Source organism: Sinohyriopsis cumingii, chromosome 2, assembly GCF_028554795.1.
Source record: "Sinohyriopsis cumingii isolate HCF-2022 chromosome 2, ASM2855479v2, whole genome shotgun sequence".
In the NCBI taxonomy this organism is placed as follows: Eukaryota; Metazoa; Mollusca; class Bivalvia; order Unionida; family Unionidae; genus Sinohyriopsis; species Sinohyriopsis cumingii.
Genome location: NC_142962.1, coordinates 63,041,849 through 63,065,196, shown reverse-complemented (window position 1 = coordinate 63,065,196; position 23,348 = coordinate 63,041,849). Strand labels below are relative to the sequence as shown.

Sequence of the window (23,348 nt, the reverse complement as noted above, 5' to 3'; positions counted from 1 at the left end):
TCAAAGCTCGTACTGATTCGAGTTAGCATGGGGAGAATCGGCTCTTTTAATACGATTATCATAATTCCTAGGCAAAGTTATCTATGTCTCAATTATTTTGCTTCTTTCGTTTCATTTACCTCGCGACGTATTCTTGAATCTCTGAAGTCCGAAACTGGAAGAAAAAAAGTAATTGTAACTATAAAGTTATATAATGTCAGAAAGAAATAACTTTCATTTTCTACATAACAGTGTGTTAACCTTAAATGACGTTCTTGTGCTAAAGATTACCTACCTTTCTGTAATCTGGGATTTAGGGCTTAAGATTCATACTCAAATTGTTGCGAGATTATAGGGCCAGGACTTCACGAATATATAAATTAATATGTTTATTTAATTTATTTGTTAGTTATTTTGTGTATTAAGAGACGGTTCTGATATATATATATATATATATATATATATATATATATATATATATATATATATATATATATATATATATATATATATATATATGGAAAATGCCTTGAAACACGCACACATATACACGCATACACACACAAGTACACATTACACCGAAAGTGTTTTCTTGCGTGGAGGTGGGAGGGGGATCAGTGACGGTTCTTAAAGTGGGCGATTGTATGTAAATCAAGGGAATATCAAGTGACTCTTAGATTCGGGAGGGGGAGAAAAACAATTAATCAAGTCAAGGCCCACCCCCAAACCCTCTGCTCTGTGGGCGATAGCAGAATAATTACGCAGTAATTGACGGTGCTGAGTTCATCAAAATGCGATGAGGTTTAGCCCGCGACCAATCACCGTGCTGAGAGTTGAAACAACTTCTGAAACTTTTAACATCTGTGAAATGGAGAACTAAACGAAAGCTGTCAAAAGCTGATGTAGGGTCACTACGGATTTCGTTTTATATTAGTATATACTTGGTTTGTACAAACTCTTAGACATAAAGATTTTATGGATCATAGCCCTCGTCAGATCTTCAAAAGGAATTTAAATTTGGAGAACCGTGTGATCAGGAATTACCACACATAGTATCTGAGGACTTAATTTGCACGGTATATAAAGTGTATAAAAATGAAGCGACCCTGGATCTAATGTCAACGTGGTGAAATGATTATGCAGATTTTGTAACTGGAACTTAATATTCAAAGAGCTTACATTCTTCTGCTTTTCTTATACTATACAATTTAGCCAATATTTTCAGTTATTGATAATTAGGAAGTGACTCTATTAAAGCAAAAATGTTCGTGAACAATTGTTTAGGATGCTATCAATCGTCTGCTCCTGTGTATTTTTGGACACCATTTCCGAGCAGTATTGCTATGGAAACTCACATGGACAAAAAGGTGTCATCTTTTCAGATATCTGACATTTTACAACTGTCCACCTCGTTAAACGGTTATTGTGGGGACAACAACAATATATATTCAAAGATGGCGCCAAAGGAACTTCCCTTGAGGACAGGCGACACTGTGTCACGTGATCGCCCTGCGCCTTCTGCCCTGGGGCCGTTACAGGCACTGTGTGCATCAGATGTAAGAGGCTTTTTGTCCCGGCCTCTCGGGCAAACTGGGCATCGACACGGCCCTATTCATTTTTCGGGAGGAACGTCAGCTCAGTTAAAATTTGGTATTAGCAGAATTCTGGCGGATGATTTCGGAAAAGCACAAGAGAAAGCAGAGAAAGGTATCTATTATTTTGTTTTAAAAAAAATATTTTGCATGACTGTATGGTTAGCTTTCAAAACTGATTTTACTGGTGCCAAAAGTTATAACAATCAAACATTGTCAGTTTCGTTTACATAGTTCTTCATCCGTGGAATATAGCTACTTCCACATATAAATAAACCGTGACAATGTAGAAGAAACTCAAATGTTTATACAAACTTTATTTCAGTGGTTACAATTTTTGTTTTGTCAAATCAGATCAAACCGATAGGTGAGGTTTTTATACGTATTCAGTAAAGTGCGATATGGCATAATGTATTATCACGACTTAGAGCAATGAAGGTTGAATAGTCAAGTTTGAAACAAAAACACAACAATACAAACAATAATGAAGCTTCTTTTTTTAGTTTGGAACACATGCTTAACCAATTAAATTCATTATATGGAGCATCTAGAAGACTTGTTGGTGTAAACATAAATATTCAACATGCAGTAGAGGGTATGTTGGTGACATTCGCACTATTTACGATGCTGTACTGGATATTTTGGTGAAAATATACAAATTTAAATGTACTGTTGTGATTATATTGGTGTTATTCCTCCCACTATTCACTAAGCTAGGGGTCTTAAACTCAAACGACCCTGAGGGCCACATGAAAGCATTTTCGATGGTCCAAGGGCCGCGCCACCTCCTTTATTACTTCTCGTTAAACTTTGTGACGCCATTCACTTTGCGGGCCACATGATACGCTTGAGACCCCTGCACTGTGCAGTAGTGGGTATGTTGATGACAATTGGTGGACGAAGTACCAGGGAAACCCCAGAGAAGATAAACCGACCCACGAGAAGCTACTGACAATCTTTCTCATGTACCCAGGTTAGCTGAGCCCGAGACTCGAACGCACGCAGAGGTGAGATGGCATTCATCCGGTGCCCCAGTAATGAATATGTTGGTGTAATTCCAAATATTCACCATGCACTAGTGGGTATATTGTTGAAATTCCAAATATTCGCCATGCATTAATTTATATATTTCCGAAATTCCCAATATTCATCATGCAGTTTGGGTATGTTGGTGAAATTCCGTTTAAAATTCACAATGCAGTAGTATGTATGTTTGTGATATTCACAATTTTCAGAATTAGGTATGTTTTGTAAAATTTATGCACTGAGCTTCTTTTTTTGAAGAAAAAAATCAGTGACTATTTGGTTACACATCTTTTCCATTATTCAGACAATGGATTCAAAGCTAAATTGCAATGAATAATAATAATAATAATAATAATAATAATAATAATAATAATAATAATAAATGGACTTATATTTCATGGACTAAGGAAATTGTACACGTATCTATAAGACTAAATCGACTTGATATATCGATATGGTTGAGGACGTGTTATATGTAATTTTCGTGAGCATGGCAATCTAACAATTAATATAACAAAAGCCAGCCACATTTCAATGCTAATAACCCTCCATTATGAACAGCATTTCAATGCTAATAGACCTCCATTATGAACAGCATTTCAATGCTGATAGACCTCCATTATGACCAGCATTTCAATGCTAATAGACCTCTATTATGAACAGCATTTGAATGCTAATAGACCTCCATTTTGAACAGCATTTGAATGCTAATAGACCTCCATTTTGAACAGCATTTAAATGCTAATAGACCTCCATTATGAACAGCATTTCAATGCTAATAAACCTCCATAATTACCAGAATTCCAACGCTAATAAACCGCCATTATGAACAGCATTTCAATGCTAATAAACCTCCATTATGACCAGCATTTCAATGCTAATAAACTTCCATTATGAACAGCATTTCAATGCTAATAAACCTCCATTATGACCAGCATTTCAATGATAATAAACCTCCATAATGACCAGCATTTCAATGCTAATAAACCTCCATTATGACCAGCATTTCAATGATAATAAACCTCCATAATGACCAGCATTCCAACGCTAATAAACCGCCATTATGAACAGCATTTCAATGATAATAAACCTCCATTATGACCAGCATTTCAATGCTAATTGACCTCTATTATGAACAGCATTTCAATGCTAATAAACCTCCATTATGAACAGAATTTCAATGATAATAAACCTCTATAATGACCTTCAGTTCCAATTCTAACAGACCTGCGTTATGACCAGCGTTCCTGTTAAAAGAGGCCTCCATTATGACGAGCGTTGGATAATTTAGAGTCCGTAGCCATGATACTGCTACTCTTATTAACCCGTCGAGTTTTTATCCGATCCGTAATTCATGCGTAATTATTGGAATCTCTCAAAATGTTCTTGCAAAACTAAATTAAAATAACAGGTCGCATTACTCAAAAGTCTGAGATTTGTTAACGTAAGAACTCGTTTATGGCCTCGTTCAGTAATAGTGTAACTAGTTTTCTATTTCTTATTAGATATTTAGATTAGATTTTGATACTGTATCAGAGATGAAGACCAGTTTTCTGTACCTTATAGGATTGTTAGTGATATAGTATATTCAAGTCCTAATTTCTACTACGTTTATTATAAGCATCAAATAGTTGTCTTATTTAAATAGGAATTTTCATTTATTTGACAGTGTCAATTTCTGATATTATCTATAAAAGATTGAAATGGCTTATTTCGTTTATCCTCAACTGTGCACGCAGAAGCATGATTGGTTCAAATTATTAACGTACATGGTTATTTCCTCTCAACCTGTAATACATCGCAGAGCTGAAAGAAATTACGTACAGATCTTAATTGGAATCAGTAAGCAAGATCGTGTTTTTTGTGTTGTTTTTTTTTAAGGAACTTTATTTACATCTTTAAATCATCGTAATGTGTGCGGTGTGGTGCAATTACTATTCCCAACAAATCGTGCATTAGCAAAATATCGTAATGTATGCCATGTGATGCAATTACAATTCCTGATATATATTGAAATCGCAAAATATCGTAATTTGTGTGAAAATGTATGTTTTTAACACTACAGCGAAGTCTAACAAAGCAGCAAATTAGTAGAGAGGAGAAATACGTAAGATTAAGAAAACTATTTTGAATTGTAACATTTATTCCCTTCTATGAAAATTGCAATAATTCTGTATGGCCCAATTCGTAGTACATTCTGTTTCTACTGTTTGTCTTTGAACGCCATTTATTGTTTGCATCTGAGACTCCGTGTACGACTGTTAGCGGTAATTCAACAATACAATAAATCAACACTTAAAAATATAACGAATTTTATATATACACACACAAGTGCCAATCTATCCAAATTATAAAATATATATGTCCCAATATTTTTAAATTATAAAATATAAATTCATATTTAAATTAGAATCAGGTGAACTATTTAAAAGTATTTCAGCAAATTTTGTAATTAAAAGGGTAGGATATCGGTATTGACATAATTTGTGCGTACCATGCATGGCAATGAATTCATACACAGTCAATACTGTGACTGGAAATTTAATTTAAACTTTGAGATCAAATATCTCCCAAGGGATGTGTCCATCTGCACACAATGTTGAGATCAGATATCTCCCAAGCTATTGATGATTACGGAACTTTTGTAATCGAATATGCACTAAACTATTAATGATAATTACATGCAATTTTTAGATCGAATGTTTGAAACTTTTGATGATTACTACATGCAATTCTTAGATCGAATATGTCCGAAACTTGTGATGATTACTACATGAAATTTCCAGATCGAATATGTCCGAAACTGTTAATGATACTTTCATAATTTGAGATCGAATATGTCCGAAACTTTTGAAAATTACTACATGCAATATTTAGATCGAATATGTCCGAAACTGTTAATGATAATTATATAATTTGAGATCGAATATGTCCGAAACTATGAATGATTACTACCTGCAGTGTTGAGCTCGAATATGTCCGAAGCTATAAACGATAATTACATGCAATTCTGAGATCGAAAATGTCAGAAACTTTTGATGATTACTACACGCAATTTGCTATTTTCTCCTTTATAAAATTCGTGATATTTCTATAAGCTTTTGATTGGGAGATATTATAATTTCTAAATACCTCGTTTCGAGCATAGTCTCGTTGTTTAAAATATTATTTGACTTTTAGTTTAGGAAATTTTCTTAGGAACTTGTCATATTTCCCTTATTTTCAGAAAACAGTCAAACAAGAAATGATCCGGACCGTAGTTTCACAACTTCTAGTGGCTTCTGCGGTTGTTCTTCAATCAATTGTCCAATCAATTCAAACTTGTCTCATTCCCGCCATGCATTGTCAGCAGTACACGCGCTACAGCCGCCGCAGTATCCTGTCCCTCCACAGGGATCAGACTCCCTACCAGGTAGGTGGCTTGTACTGAACTGGCACTCATTCACATATTAAAGTTTTCAGTGATTATAATTCATTCATAGAGTATGTCCGCAACTAATTCTGCACACGAGTTTGCCTCTTGGATACTGTTAGAGACATGGTATAATTGTTCTGTTATTATTCATGAAGGTAATGATTTTCTGTTGGAAATCTAATAATAGCAATACTAGTGTTCAATAAGGTTATCATCGAATTTACTGAAGGTACTGTAAGATAATGGGTCATTTCTTAAATGACATTTATGCCAATTTTACGCGCAATAGTTAATAAAATTAAATGCGGACAATACTGAAATTATGCTATTTCCCATTAGGGACATTAATAATCGTCCAGATAAGACACATCAACAACAAAGTGTATCTATCTCTATGTTTCAGTTTACAAGCATTCGGGTTTGCGCAGTTTTGTAGTGATTGCAATGTGTTATTTTAAACTTAGTTAAAGGGGGAATGTAATACTATGAAATAATTGAAGATTCCGATCTTTTGTATTCAAGTACAACAAACATATGCAGATAACTAATAAATGCACGAGTAGACATACCATCCCAAATTAAATTGTATAAATTTACCTCAAATAAATACATCATCCTATTCAATATCTGCCATGCGTCTACCACTTTTAAAATATACGTGTATGACTTGGCCATCGTTACACTTCACGCGAATCTTTAGACGTGGAAATGCAGCAAAGATGACTTGTTTATGTAAAGGTTAAGAGCAGAAAAGCTGAGTGTGAAGAAACAAAGTTGGAACCTATAAATATCGGGGGGAAATGTCCAGAAACCATATACAAATTATTACACAATCGGTGACATTCTCTGAATATGTTGGAATTTCTTTCATCAGCCATTTAATTTCAAATTTAAGGCGATAAAATCTGCTTGAAAGTAACTGTATTATTTGATGATACCATGCTTTCTCAAACGACTACATCTGATTGACTTTCCAACCGCAAAAACGGGGAAACCTATGGAGAATAATTTGGAAGCTTTTCACCAATGGTCTTTTACTCTCTCTCTCTCTCTCTCTCTCTCTCTGCACATTTCTGTGTCATCTAGACACAACGTGTTATTAACTGATAGCGCTGTTGTATTCCAAGAAGGGGACTTTCAAACTGCATTCAGTAACTTTAAAAGAAAGAAAATGCAGCTTGTCTCAAGTTCTTTTGGATATTGTGGGCAGGTGAAAACTAAATGTTATTTTTATCAATGTTAATATATCATGCGATTCGTTTTGTTGTTATAAAATGTCACTAAAAAGCCTTACAAGTAGCTAGTCGGACTTTTTGTATCTTAAGATAGTGACATGCACAAGTAACAAAGTGATGATGTTACTAATCTAGATTTTGACTGTAATGCCATGTTTCAGGTTTTGCAACAGTAGCATGTTTACTGGTATGGGTTGTCAATAACTAAGCTGCAGTGACATTGGTCCATACTTTTGCTTTGTATTAGAAAGACACTGCATTATGTTAATTAAACATACATGTACTTCAATCAGAATCTACTCACATCTTTTGCGCATTTTGACAACGTGTGACTTGCGTGTCAAAGTCGGTTTAACTTCTGTATTGTTTTGTGTATTATTAAATACTTTATTATGCATACGTATAGGCATCATTTTATTTCTAATATATATTATTTTTCATATACTCTAAAGAACTCGGAGTCATTCTCCGTGAACTAGTGTCAAGTAGGTTGCATACTAATGTTTGAGTTCGAATCTGAGAGGAAAATATTGGTACCTCCAGGAAATAAGTATTGTCCAAATACACACAGTTCAGGAAATACACACAGTTCAGGAAATACACATAATTCAGGAAATACACACAGTTCAGGAAATACACACAATTCAGGAAATACACACAATTCAGGAAATACGCACAATTCAAGACGGCGTTCAAATGATGGAATACTATAATGGCTCTCACACACACCCACCCCCCTTGTGACCAAAACATGTTTGACAATAAGTAACATTTCAATATATTGCATAGTTCAAATAAAAGAATAATGAGAAGAGGAAAATATGTTATATCAGGTTTGTGCTAGGATACAAAATTAAAAATCTACAAATGTAAAAATAGTAATTTAAACGTAGATATTTAATTGCATTTGGAAATGGAATGACCATAAACCTTGTTAATAATAATAATAATAATAATAATAATAAAAAGAAGAAGAAGAAGAAGAAAAAGAAAAAAAAGATCCGTATCATCGTCATTCCAAGAAGTTGACAGACTTATACAGATAAATAGTATGGACAAACTACAAATAAATATTTTTCATGGTATGGTCGATTGATCTTCGAAAAGGAAATAAGAAAGAGTCACTTCATGCCATACGCTTAATCTTACAAAATCAAAGGGACCTATAAATTATTCTTTTTTTTACAAAAACACCAACACCAATCAAAAGAAGAAGAAAAAAAAACGAAGAAAATGAAGGAAAGTTCTATTTCACTGTGACAGTTCGTTAAATTAATGCATATGGATTTTTGTTTTTGACTTCCGAAACACGTACTCATTAAACATATATTCTGAATCGACACTTAAGTCAAGTTTGCACAGAAGCTGGGTCCAACTTCAGCTAAGGTATCGTTTGCCAGAAAGAGCTTTTAAAATTGACATAACCTGCAAATTTCCTACGCAAACTTTCTGAAAAACTGTTTCGTACATATAAACTTGCCATAGTTAATATAATATTTTTAGCTAAATTGGTGTATATTATAACTGTGTGTACAATATGGCACAATACACTGATTCCACACTCATACAGTTTAAAATGTCTTAAATTCCGTTGAATTTGATTTTGTTTTAAATTTACGAAAAAAGCTGGATAGAAACGCGTGACAGAAATGTGGAAATCACTTTTGAATTATTTCCTATTTTCTATATTACCTTTGGTAAAAAGAAGAATGAATATATTTGTCTAGCCTGTAAGGTTATAAATCGAAAAAATGGAATAAACATGTTTTTGTTTGCATACATTTCTAATATCCTCGAACCCTTTAAACGCTCCAAATGATGACGCCGTTATCAAGAAATTTATTCAGTGTCAAAATTATAATATTATAAGTTCTAATTTTAACTCTGTAATTTGAAATCTACCATAAGAACTGGGCCCGCTAGTTGGTTCTGGAAAAAAAGGCTATAGATTAAACTCTCGTTCAGCATTTCACGGAACAATTTTGCCACTTTTTTAAATGAAACAAATTACAAAATGTAAACAAAGTCTCAGAAATGTCTTTTTTTAGGCTTTATAAGTTATATCTCTGTATAGTCTGTTTGATGCATCTTGACTGTTCTTAAAATTTAACACATTTGAAAAGTTCAGGACAACATTTTCAAGCATACTCGCGCATGTACATGGTAGTTTTTAAATTTAAAATTTAACAATTTTGCCCATTGTTATAATTATTTTTATATGCATCTAAGACAACTAGTTGTCCAATCCATAAAAACAGCAAATAACACGGATAACCTCTAAAAAGAAGTAACCATGTACTTTTTGTGTGCAACTGGATATGGCCACCACCAGTCCCATGTACGTCATAACAGGTTGACGTTGGGTTGCAGCCAATCACTTTTTGTCCTATTACAGTTAAATCTAACCAGTAACACCTACTTGGTAATTATTATAAAGTGTTTGTGAACTATTGAAGAATAGGGCAAAAATTATTACAAGACTTTAAAACAATTATTGAATAAAATCTACCGGAATACATCAAAGAATGGCTTTAAAATTTAGTGGGGTCATAATTTCGTAGACTTAAAATCTTTGCAGAGAATTGAATTGTATATCCAGTCAAATGACAATAAACGGACAATCAATGGCAAAAATAATGTTGTCCTGTATGTATTCTGTTAATATTATAAATAACCATATCAGGGGAATGTAGCATTAAAGTTATTATTATTTTTACATGTTTTAGTTTTATGTTGGATCATACTTAAGATGTTAATATTTTATTCTAAAATAAAAAGGTTTAATAAACATACAACGCGGTCTATTTTCATCGGTAGGATTATATCCACGATAAAATCGTAAGTATACCATATATAAACATGAAGCAGAAGCAAGAAGAAGAAACGTTCCCAAAAGTAAACATTTAACAGTTTTTATTGAGTTTTACTAATAAATTCTTTCATTGTCAAGATGAAATATTCTGAACAAAATTAATATGGGATGAGATAAGAATTCCTTTAAACAACTGTCCTTTATAAGTGGAATAAGAATTCCTTAAAACAATGCTCATAAGATTTCCTTAAGACATTGGTCGTATAGAACTAGAATAAGAATTCCTTATGTCAAAGGTAATATTAAACCATAACAAGAATTCCTTAAGACAATGTTCTTATAAAAGTAGAATAAGAATTCCTTAAGTCAATGGTCATATAAAGTAGAATAAGAATTCCTTAAGTCAATGGTCATATAAAAGTAGAAAAAGAATTCATTAAGTCAATGGTCATAAAAATTCCTTATGACAATGATTATATACCATTAAAATAAAAATTCCTTAAGAGAAGCTTCTTATAAACGTGGAATAAGAATTCCTTAAGACAATGGTCATATAAAAATAGAATAAGACATTCCTTAAGTCAATGGTCATATAAAAGTAGAAAACGAAATACATAAGTCAATGGTCATATAAAGTAGAAAAAGAATTCCTTAAGTCAATGGTCATATAAAAGTAGAAAAAGAAATACTTAAGTCAATGGTCATATAAAAGTAGAATAAGAAATCCTTAAGTCAATGGTCATATACCAGTAGAATAAGAAATCCTTAAGCCAATGGTCATTAAAATTCCTTAAGACAATGGTCATATACCAGTAGAATAAGAATTCCTTATGGCAATGGTCATATACCAGTAGAAAAATAAATCCTTAAGTCAATGGTCATAAAAATTCCTTAAGACAATGGTCATATACCAGTAGAATAAGAATTCCGTAAGACAACGGTTATAAGAATTCCTTAAGGCAATGGTCATATACCAGTAGAAAAATAAATCCTTAAGTTAATGGTCATAAAAATTCCTTAAGACAATGGTCATATACCAGTAGAATAAGAAGTCCGTAAGACAACGGTTATACCAATTCCTTAAGACAATGGTTATATACAACTAGAATGAGAATTTCTTACGACAATGGACATAAACCAGTAGAATAAGACTTCTTTAAAACAATGGTCAAACACCAGTAGAATTTATTATTAGTAGCTATGTATTATTAAAAGTAGTTTTTCCTTGTACATATTTAGGGAGATTTTTATACCTTGTTAGGTCCATTACAAATGAATGAAGGAGAATCGGGATTACACTGCATGTCTTTTGATTTACATGCATCCCAACAATTCCAGATAATTCAGAACATAATTTCGAGTTTTCATATTAATGCATTTAAGTTGCGTTACAGTACGTCTTTTTCACTGTTTAAATTTAAGTTAATCATAAAACGTAAACGTCAAATGAAACCAGACAAGATCACAATAAATTTCAATATATAACATATATGGGAGGGGAAAAACTGACAAAGTGCATCGAAAATTGTAGCTCTGTGGTATAGCTTAAGGGACGAAAGGAAAAACAAAGGGCGAATAAGCATGATTGGAAAACTTCAAATTCATCTGTTTATTATGCATATTCAAATAAAACAAGGTAACCTACATTTTAATTTGGTTCTTAGCAATAGATAATATTGAAAATGCTTATTTAATTCGTCCCCTTACTCCTCGGTTGTGTCATTTTTATTATAATTGCTCATACGACATTTTTGACCTTAGTTATGTTAAATTTATGCTTTGTTTTGTTCTATTCTGGTTTAAATTTAATGTAAAAATGAAAATAACCAGATAAAAGAAGAAATTCACAAAAGACTTCAAGGATTAAATGACAACCAGCGTGTATGTATGCATGCATGCATGCATGCATGCATGCATGTATGTATGTATGTATGTATGTATGTATGTATGTATGTATGTATGCTTGTGTGTGTGTATGTATGTATGTATGTATGTTATATATGTATGTATGCTTGTGTGTGTGTATGTATGTATGTTATGTATGTATGTATGTATGTATGTATCTATCTATGTATGTATGCTTGTGTGTGTGTGTATGTATGTATGTATGTATGTGTGTGTGTATGTATGTATGTATCTATGTATGTATGTTTGTGTGTGTGTATGTATGTATCTATGTATGTATGTATGCTTGTGTGTGTATGTATGTATGTATGTGTATGTATGTATGTATGTATGTATCTATCTATGTATGTATGTTTGTGTGTGTGTATGTATGTATGTATCTATGTATGTATGTATGCTTGTGAGTGTGTATGTATGTATGTATGTGTGTGTATGTATCTATCTATCTATGTATGTATGCTTGTGTGTGTGTATGTATGTATGTATGTATGTATGTAAAGGTTTAACAGAACATCAGCACAATCGCGCTAATTAAACTAAAAGTTTTGAAAAAGTAAAGGTAAAAATCCTCTAAAACATTCAGAAGATAAGCTCTTCCAATCAAACGTAAACATCGAGTCCTACGAGATGGAAGATAAAGATGCTTACATCCTTTAAAAGGAATATAAAATAAAAAGATGAAATCAAAGTAGATAAATAAACACGCCGAATAATACACCCAAATCAAAAATACATTCTCCTTTTGTTCAGTTCTACTTGTATTACGAAATAATAAAACAAGCTAAAAAGAAGCGGCGGTTCAATGCATGCTTGCTAGAGCAACCCCGGAGGCATAAACGCATACATTGGTGACTTCACAAAGCTAAATGTATTGCAGTTTCTAAAATGAGGTAACAATTTTCAAGCAGGATGAAAGCACACGGATCTAATCCCGTCAGATATTTTCTAATAATGCTGACATAAAATCCCCAAAAGATCTTACAAACAGCTGTCATCATTTTATTTTAATATTTTTGTGTAATTAATTGTGATTTCACCTGGTTTCAACATCTTTCGTACGCATGGCAAATGGATCAAAAACAAGTTGTCCAACTTAATGGTTTCCATCCATTATAAAATTACAAGCAAGTTGGGACAGGTAGACAAACTTTAATTATTAGATTAACTATGTATGAACAATCTGAAAAGATAGAGACAGAAACTGAGACAGTGAACTTTATGTTGGTGTGGTCAGTTGGTACGTGCTTTTTTTCCAGTTTAGAGTTTGTGTTTAGGAGATTACCACAGAATAGGAAGATTATTGTGTGAACGACGCATCTGTTTGTGCAATGGTAAATCGTCTTGTTTTGATAACAAGTTTTCATTTACTTTTGTATATAGACGTTTTGTTCAAAAGCATATTAACCATTTCGTAGAAAAGTCGTAGTTATAGTTAATATTAAAATTAAGTATGTCTTTTATTGTTTAAATTTTACATAATCTACACTAAAATATTAAGTAGCAGTTATTTTATAAGATATGGTAACCGCAACAGGAGGGATAAAACATTAAGTTTGCCCGAAACAAATCATCCATAAAGTACTAGATATATATCTCAGCCTTGCTGATAAAACAGTGGCCACAGGCTGTATAGGAAGATGCTGAAACTGCGGTTTGTTACACTATTTCTTTTACAAGTTTTCATATTGGGGCCGTTTTGTTTTTCGTGTTTACATAAGTAATCTTAGTTGGCTTATTAGTAAGAAATAACAATAGTGACTGAAATAAAATGTACACATACGCGGGTAAAAAAAGTACCCACCCCCAATAAAATTCGATTCGAGAAGAATCAATATATTTAAATCATGTATACTGCAGTGCTGTCCAACCCGAGGCTCCTGGGCTGATTTTAAATGGCCCGCTAGAGCTCGAGCAGCTATATAGTCGTTGCTTTTCAGTTTTCTGCTGCGGCCCTCGGCTTCAAGAAAAACATTTTTCAGTGGCCCATGGTGTCAGAAAAAGGTTGGACAGCACTGCCGTATAGCATATACATAAACCGGGCATGTGATATGGAATTAGGAAGGCTAAATAATAATAATAATAATAAAAATAATAATAATTATTATTATTATTATTATTGTTGTTGTTGTTGTTGTTGTTGTTCTTGTTGTTGTTGCAGCAAAACATTTCGAAACTGACGGATAAATAATGGCGGTTTGAGCAGGGTATCGGTGTATTAACATAAGCGTAAGGAATTTCAAATACACATTAGGGTCAATAATTATCTTTAGTACTTGTAAAGTATATAGTCCTGTCCGTCAGAACGAAGTTATCTTCAAACACAGAACAATCTGTATTTTATGAGTTAAGATCACATTACACACTACAGAATTACAAAGAAATAGTGTTATTGTAATGTGTAGACAGTGTTCATATAAAGAAATGTGTACAAGAAAATTTAACTGTAGTTCCCTGTTTGGATACAAATGAAGATGAATAAATTTTAAAAATTGGTTTCCTGGAAGGACAGTACCAACTATTATAAGTTCTTGAATCAAATACCAACAACATCCAAAACAACAACAAAAGAGAAAATAAACCCCCAACAAAACAAACAAAAACAAAACAATAAAAACAAAACGTACATTAAAACATTACTTACTGTGGTAAGACTTCTTCAAAGAGCTGAACAAATCTGTTTATATATATATATATATAAGAACGAGAAAGAAACATCCTTTGAAAATGTTTTTTTTTTCTGTGAGTACTGATCAAAGCAGTACTTTAGCAAACAAATTACAAATATTGTTGCCGAATGAAAGAGCTACAACATTATGATAATAATATTTGTACTATTTAAAAAGTAGGTCGGTTTCCAGATTGCACAGGTATCGGTTTGCCGAGGGTTACCTATAATGTTTAGATAATTAATTGGCAGGATTGGTTTAATAATAATAATAATAATAATAATAATTTATATTATTATTATTATTATTATTATTATTATTATCATTATTATTATTATTATTAATTTTAATGCGTTAACCATGATACTGATGCTAACAATAACAATAACGATACAGAAACAATGTGCCGTGTTTAACCGGTTTGCAATCAGAACACAAAATTACGTTAATTTTACAGTATTATATTCCATATGAAATGTATGGTATTTATTCTCTTGCACGCCTTATTAAAATGTCAAATGTAAAAACGGTTCAAAGGAAAATCGTCTGACGGAGTGAGATAACGAAGAGACGAATGGGAGTTGCCTCGTTTCGGAACACCGAATGTGTATGCCAACGCGGCGCTTTGCAAGTATGATACAAGCTTATATCAGACAGCTTATTTACTTGTATGATATAAATAAAATCCAATACACAATCTCCCTCCTGATATGCATCACATATATTAGCAAAATACTTCTGTGTGGCCCGGTTTGTTAAGCTGCTAATCACTGCTACAGTGATACCCTATAAATTGTCTGTATCTAGAGACGAGAGAACGTGCTTTCAGACATGCACTGGCTTCAATTACCGCCACAAATGACACGTGACGCCCAGGTTGAGAAATAAAATATCACCGAAAGATCACGAGGAGCACATAAATTTCTTCAATTAGGAACCATTCTGCAATCAGACAAAACATCAATTAGCAAATGAAAGAAATAAACAGGATTACAAAACGCAATCATTATTCCTCTTTTGTGTTTTTATTAAAATAATTGGGCTCATAATGTCGGTAAGCGACTTGGAAAGTAGTTAATTATTAGGGTAAACGTTTCTCTGTTAAATACAGAAAAAAATACAAGCATTTCAGCCGTCTTTCCCAGAAAGCAAATGTTAAATAGTACAAGTAGTATTATTATCAATAGATAACTGGACATAAAATTGTCAGATTTTAGTCTAAATATAAAAACGTATCTGATTATGACATTTATTTATTTTATACTAAAAAAAATGATTGCGATTAAACCAACGCACATATTATCTTCCATCACTTTTTGAAGCCAATTAGTTGTATACTTCATCTAGGAAATTTCAGAAGTTATGAAATAAATTTTAAAACGGGATGCGTGTAATAAATTTATTAGCACTACACACACACACACACAACATATCTACCACCTGTGACAAAAGTAAGGAGATCATATGCTTGTCATTTGGATAACCCTTGGTCTTTGGGTCAGCGTCTTCTAACTCGTGAGTAATGTAATACAGCTATCGTGTTCCAATAGCTGGCCGTTTGGACCGCCATTAAATTACTAGAATAATATAAAAAGGCAAGTTAAAAGTTGAGATAAGCATCAATTAAATCCACGGTCTAATATTGCTCTAATTACCAACACCTGTTTTGAAAAAAACTATATGAATAGTAAATGATAGATTCAATAAATTTTTGTACCAGCAAATGTGTAAAAGCTGTGTTCAAAATATCTTAAAATAGCAGCCGGATTTTATTGATTATAAAAGTCCCTTGACATTTGACATTTCGGTTTAATTTTAATATGCGCCATTGCTGCACACGTGAAAAATGCGTACAGTTGGCATCAGTTTTCATACATTTTTAGGTAATACTCTGTCTAACTGAACTATTTCACGTTGTTTTCATATCTCTGTTAAACAATGATCGGTTTTCAGCTAAAAGGTTTCTAAGACAATAACAAGCCGGGTTTCTCCCAAATTAAACGCGTAAAGCAGTTTACAGTGCATGCACAATGTGTCAAGGTATAGACAAACCCTACCCATCATTCATAGCGGTAAAACATTTGTTGATACCAGTTCGACCCTAACCTGTATCCGTTTAATTGCCATATGAAGCACTGTCTTAATCAGCTGAACCATAATATGTAACAACATAATTATCAATTCGGAACATTCATAATACGAAACTTTGTGTCAAAAAATGTATCATCACATCCATTTATGTTACATGAGATAAACTCTCCCAGGTAGGTAAAGACTATTAAATTTATCGCTCATACAGCCAGCCTGCAGCACATGAATTTTGACTGAAGACGCTGTACTCTTTTCTTAAACTTGTTATTTTAGCGTATGTGTGTTTTTGGGCCTTTTTATTCTTTACAATGAGAGTACTTTTTCTGTATGGCGCCTAAGTGGTTGGAGCGCCCGACTCGGATGCAGGATGTCATGGGTTCGCATCCCGGCCAAGTCATACCAAAGACTTAAAAACTGGTACTAACAACTGCCTCGCAAGGCGTTCAGCATTAAGAAATTAGTGTTAGGACTGGTCGATCTGGTGTCAGGATAATGTGACATTATGCTACATGTCTGCGGCATAATGCTACAGTGCTAGACATCACTATAAACTGTCACACTGCAGACATTGTTGCGATATGACTGAAACACTGTTAAAGCTACGTAAAAAAATTCAAATCACGCACACACTCTTTGTCGGACTGTCCTTTTCATACATACACAAACTGAGACAATATAATGAATGAATACTGTACCCATCACCCCCTCCCCCCCCAACCGCTTATATTGAATAGAGTAACATATAGCTCATTTACTAGGGTGTAAAAATACCGGATTTCCTTGATCTTTCTTCGCGGAATGCTGATTGCTGAGCAATGCAACACACTGCATCTAGTGTTTAGTTCTTGCTGAATGTAAAACTATATATACGCCAACGGAACCGGTGTAGGTAGATACAAGTTCTTCCTTTTTATTGGTAGATCAATTATAAACTGAGATAAATTATTTTAATTCCCTTTAAATATATACAATTGATTAAATATTGTGAATTTGTTACACATCATATTTTAAATTTAAGAATTTAATTTTTTGTACAAATTATTTTAATAAATAAATAGTTAAAAAGAAGCAGTATAGATGTAATAGTAGATATTTAAATTGCAGAATAACTTCTAATTATATTTTGATCACTTTTCTACAAATAAAAAATAAAATAAAATTTCAGTTCTGTTGTTATCTACAAGTAAATTTTCATTATGTACACAACCACTGGGGAAAAGATAGGGCCAGTTGGAATTTAAACATGTAAGACAGATAAATAGTTTTCAGACGGTAAATCCAATAGATTTTTTCAAACAGACGTTCGATTCTGAATCACCAATATCTTGTAACCTTAATTGAAATTTCCGTAATGGAAACCGTCATTCAAACGTGTGGAGGCATTAAATGAAAAATATGGATAAATAAAGTTACTTATGTTAAATCTGTTTGTTTCATGCTTTTAGATATTTACTGACGGTTTTGCTTAACAAATTTGTGTTTAAAAGTTATCAAGTAGATACCATTAGTATCATAACGCATCTGTAATGTTTTGTATTTGTTGTGGTATTTACTGTTATTTAAATAATTATTTTCATTAATGAGAAAACAGTGAAACATCTGGCGTTATTAATAAAAACCGTAAATAATTTTGAAATATGCTAAAATTGTGAAATCTGATGTCAGAAACAACATGCCCTACTCTCCGATTATATTTTTTTTTGGCATAGTTATAGTTTATCTTAACTCCTGTTATTATTTATGCTAATGTACATATAAGTTCTTCCATTCAACTTTATTTCATTACTGTGTTCCTTATACACTTACAAGGCAGTGTAGGTAATAGTTACTTGTCCCTTTTGTAATAACATTTTTTCCTTTTACCCCTGCTTCTATCGTACTTTTCTTTATGCGATAATACATCTTTCTTTTACGCTCTCACAATATGCAAGACTTTTCTGTCCTATACCCAGCAGTGCCATCAATTCGTATACAAAATAATGTGTTAAAAATACCATCAAAACCATGCAACGAAAAATTTCAAACAAGGAACTAAATTCTTGCCTATTCACATATATTATTAGTAATCTCTGATAAAAACGTGTTAGATGCTATTGCTATTCGTTATATCCAATTGCTAACTCTTTGTTACATGCAATTACTCGCGGTTACACTGCAATTACTTTGTTACATGCAATTACTCGCGGGTACACTGCAATTACTTTGTTATATGCAATTACTCGCGGTTACACTGCAATTACTTTGTTACATGCAATTACTCGCGGTTACACTGCAATTACTTTGTTATATGCAATTACTCGCGGTTACACTGCAATTACTTTGTTATATGCAATTACTCGCGGTTACACTGCAATTACTTTGTTATATGCAATTGATCATTGCTACATGCCATTACTCTTGCGTTCTCTGTTAGTACATTTTGTAATGTACCAACCTTATTATTGCTTACACATTTAAAGATTATGTTGATCGTGTCGCACTGTCCTGTGTTCTTTGATTAAAGTGGATAAAGAAATATATCAAAAGAAATTAATAACTATTTTCATTTGCTCATTACATTATTTCGGAAAAATGCGAAAACCACGGCATATAAACGTTAACTCTTGCATGCAAGGAAGGCTATACTTGCCTTCATTTTGTTTCATAACTTTCAGAAGTGATAAATGCTAGAATTTCCTTGAGGTCAAGTTACAGATAACGGGTCTAAAAGCTGGAGAAAAGTTTCAACGTTCAAAATGAAAAATTACACCTTGCTTAAGTCATTTTGGTTCTCAGATAACATCTAGCGCAACTTTTATAAACGATTTGATGAGATTTATTTCATGTACACGCCACAATTTACAAGTACCTTTGACTCTAATAAAATTATATCGAAATGACAGCTGATGTAGAGTAAAGAAATAAAATGTGCAAATTTATTACAAGATGACAATTTTCCTTTGTTTCTCTGTAGGACCATACTCGGTTCTAAGTACGGACACTTCTATTGGGCATCATGCGAAAAGGAAGAGGTCATGGTCACGTGCCGTATTCTCTAACCTACAGAGGAAAGGGCTCGAGAAGCGATTTGAAGTGCAGAAATACGTCACAAAACCAGACAGACGACAACTGGCGGCCATGTTGGGTCTTACTGATGCACAGGTATGATTGAAGGAGAGGGTGATGTTGATTTCAGCAATAACAAGAACGTACAACCCTATATATATATATATATATATATATATATATATATATATATATATATACACACACACACACACAGAGCAATATATATATATATATATATATATATATATATATATATATATATATATATATATATATATATATATATATACACATACACACACATAGCAAAATCGTCGCCCTCTGGAGTTTAGTTACTGTATTAAAACTTGAGTAACGACATATCTCTCGATTCTTTAAAAATGCTTTCACCAGTTGTTCTATACATTTTGCATACCAGGCATCAGCTACCATGAACAAATGTTATTTATTTAATTGAATGATGAGATAGCAAACACAGCAAGAAAGATATAACATATTTTAAATCTGTAAAGCACTGAATATACATATATACATGTACACGCTTTCATAGAATTACTGCTACTACTGATACTTCAGAAATATTAGACAACCAAAATTTTTTTTTTATAGGTAAAGGTTTGGTTCCAAAATCGACGAATGAAATGGCGGCATGCGCAGCAACAAAAAGAGAACGAGAACAAAAAGGACCCCAGTAATACCGAAGGAGTATTAGAGAAAGAAAAGGAGAAAGAAGTTATGAGTGACAGTTCTTCTTCTGAGGCAGAAATAGACGCCACTGATGACGAGGAGGTAGCAGACGTAAAGACTCCAGAGACACATATCAAATTGGAAACGCAAAACATTTCTTAACTGTGACGTTTTATGTCTTCAAATTGATCTATTGTTTCTTTCGTTATTTTCGCAAAAATTGACAGATTAATTAATATCCGAGTGTTCATAAATATTTAACCACTGTTCACAATCATGACTAGGAAAAGCCTAGGAAACGATTGAAATGTAATCCTATTTCATGGTGCTAACAGTGCTAAAATGAAGTATTCCATGTTGAGGTATTTGGATATAGGTTGCATTTCTCACATAACGATGCAAATTTATGTGGTGTATTGAGACTGCATATATATTCATGCAGTGGTCTTTGTAGAGATATATTTAAAAAAACAAAACCATTTTTCGATAAACTATTCCAGAATCTAATGAGGAAGACAACGATCATTAGGGTACACAATGAGAGAGAGAGAGAGAGAGAGAGAGAGAGAGAGATGCTGCATTAACATTAAAACTATGAGCGTGATACTGGGGTGGGTGGGTGGGTTGTTGTTTCATTTGAATATCCTCGTAGAGGTGAGGACATTGTAATGTTTGCAAAAGCAAACAGTCAGAATACCTGGCATCGAACATTTAAGCTTTTTTGGTGAATATGATCTTTTAGCAATAAAAACCTTTTCAAACGTTAGTTCACGAGTATTCCACTTAATCTCCTTTAGACTAAATATCTTAAACGTTGACTCTGGTGTGAGCCAGTAAAAAGCCAAACCTTAAGTTTATGAGAGCCACTGCTCATATCACTTTGTTTGTTCACCTGTGCCCCTGTAAGCCATAAAGGTGATTTGGAGATGAGTATTCCATTGATATGATTTAGTGCAGAAGCTATGGGGGATATGAAGATGCACTCACTGGAGTAAATTGACCAAATCTGGACGGGCATGTTGAAATATTCCAAAACCCCAATACGACTTATAAAACGGTTAAAACTTGGGCAAGACCACCCAACGAAACGCAGTTCCACCACTATAGGGAATAGCTACGATGTCATAGCCTCAACTTGAATTGTTGTGGTTGAGGCTACGAACATATCCCATATCATGTAATGGAGCAAAAAAAAAAATCATCACTAAAGACAGAAAAACAAACAGTGTAGAAATCAACTACATAAGTATAATCATGTTGTGAAAGAAATTTGGCTGATTTTGAATTTATTAAGCCCTTACACGATAAAATAAATTGGCATGGTTACTCTAACCGTATCCTGTCCGCCATGACAGATAACGCAAGACTCTCGCCGTGACCCTTTTCAACGTAAGGCTTGCCAGACCATATTTTGGATATTATTCTACGCTATATTATTATCAATTAAGTGCGAATAATCGCTTCTTGGTGGAATTTCAAAGTTGCCGATAAACCGTATTTACTTTTAATGCGCAGAATTTCTGACCCAAACGGAGACAAATTTTTATTACGATTTGTTTACATTTCCAAATATGGCGTCAATGTCCTTATATGGCACACAAACAAACGAGGCTGAGAACGGAAGTAATCATTATTTGAAATAATATGGCGGACGATCTAAACGAAAATATCGGCTAAAAAAGGTAAACGAGATTTTACAACTATTTCTACAATGATTTTCGATACTTCCGGTATTAAATATGAGAACTACTCAATTTATTGGATTATATGCATGGACTATGTTTAAAGTGTTATTATTAGGCTAAAAGAGTGCCGGGTGTGAATCACACCCGGCTTGCTCCATTAATACTTATATGCTCATGTTAGTACCCTGTCCACGAGGTACGAGTAAGGGTACTAATATTAGTACTATATAGGGAACAGATGACATTGTATTCTCCTGTCTATATTTATTGCCGAGAAGTATTTGACGACAGAAAATTAGAGAATGAAAACGGGGGGAAAAGCAGTAAACCCGAAGTAAAACCAAATACAGCATAGAAGAATGACGAAGACACGAATTATTAGTACTTAACATAATATTGTAACACATATGTATATCATCTCCTCTCTAACACATATAGATATATTTGAAAATCATTTTCTATGGTGGGAATAGAAAGGAAATGGAACGAATGGACGAGAAACGGGTTAAACTTTTGCGAGAAAAATCCACCAAGTTTTCAATCCATCCACATAATGTCTGCTAGACTCTTATCAGGAACGTAATTTATCCCTTTCTCGAACACAGGATTTAAAAGGCTCTGGCGTGATCAGTATGGGATTGTAAATGTGGCCTTGTGATGAATGTCATAGTCTGGTTCTCGGTTTCATCAACTGTTATGCATGCTTGGTGTTTAAGAATAATTTAGCTATCAGTCTCAAGCAGATAAATTTCTCGTTAACCCTGATAATTTAATTTGTTCATTAAGAGATTAGCTGTAATATAAAGTGAGACTGAGAGAAAACTGGACCAGTCGTTTGCTGGAAACGTAACACCCAATATAATTGCTCCATTACCACCGCAGTCGATAGCACAATTACAAAGTGATGGGCTACAATAACTTAAAAGGTGACCAATCATCGATCCCAGAATCCAGCATCGAGCGTACATAAACAAACATATGAACTAACGAGCCTATTATCATCACATGATGGTATCCCCTGGGATAACCCATTCTGAATGACCTTTAGATTCTTCCATGGACATGTAGGAAATGGTTTTAAAATTTGCTGTACTCTGAATAGGATGATGTTTGCAACTCGATTTGCCAAGAACATTTTTCATTAATGTTTATGCTCATTTGTCATTAATAATAATAATAATAATTAATACTAATAATAATAATACTA

The 23,348-nt window shown here is 33.1% G+C and overlaps 1 protein-coding gene across 1 annotated transcript; it reads left to right on the top strand.

Moving 5' to 3' along the window:
- Window positions 1–546: 546 nt before the first annotated feature.
- Window positions 547–21,222, top strand: LOC149805041 (uncharacterized). Its single transcript, XM_089946816.1, has 4 exons — window positions 547–1,686; window positions 5,824–6,009; window positions 19,675–19,862; window positions 20,379–21,222. Exons 1-4 carry the CDS (start codon window positions 1,242–1,244, stop codon window positions 20,616–20,618), a joined length of 1,059 nt encoding a protein of 352 aa, XP_089802942.1. The 5' UTR covers window positions 547–1,241; the 3' UTR covers window positions 20,619–21,222.
- The last annotated feature ends 2,126 nt before the right edge of the window (window positions 21,223–23,348 follow it).

Bases quoted from the DNA above. Each gene is read 5' to 3' on its own strand.
- LOC149805041 (XM_089946816.1), top strand. From the start codon at position 1,242: ATGTTCGTGAACAATTGTTTAGGATGCTATCAATCGTCTGCTCCTGTG. The intron at 1,687-5,823 runs GTATCTATTATT...CCTTATTTTCAG, and splicing joins ACAAGAGAAAGCAGAGAAAG to AAAACAGTCAAACAAGAAAT. The intron at 19,863-20,378 runs GTATGATTGAAG...TTTTTTTTATAG, and splicing joins TGGGTCTTACTGATGCACAG to GTAAAGGTTTGGTTCCAAAA.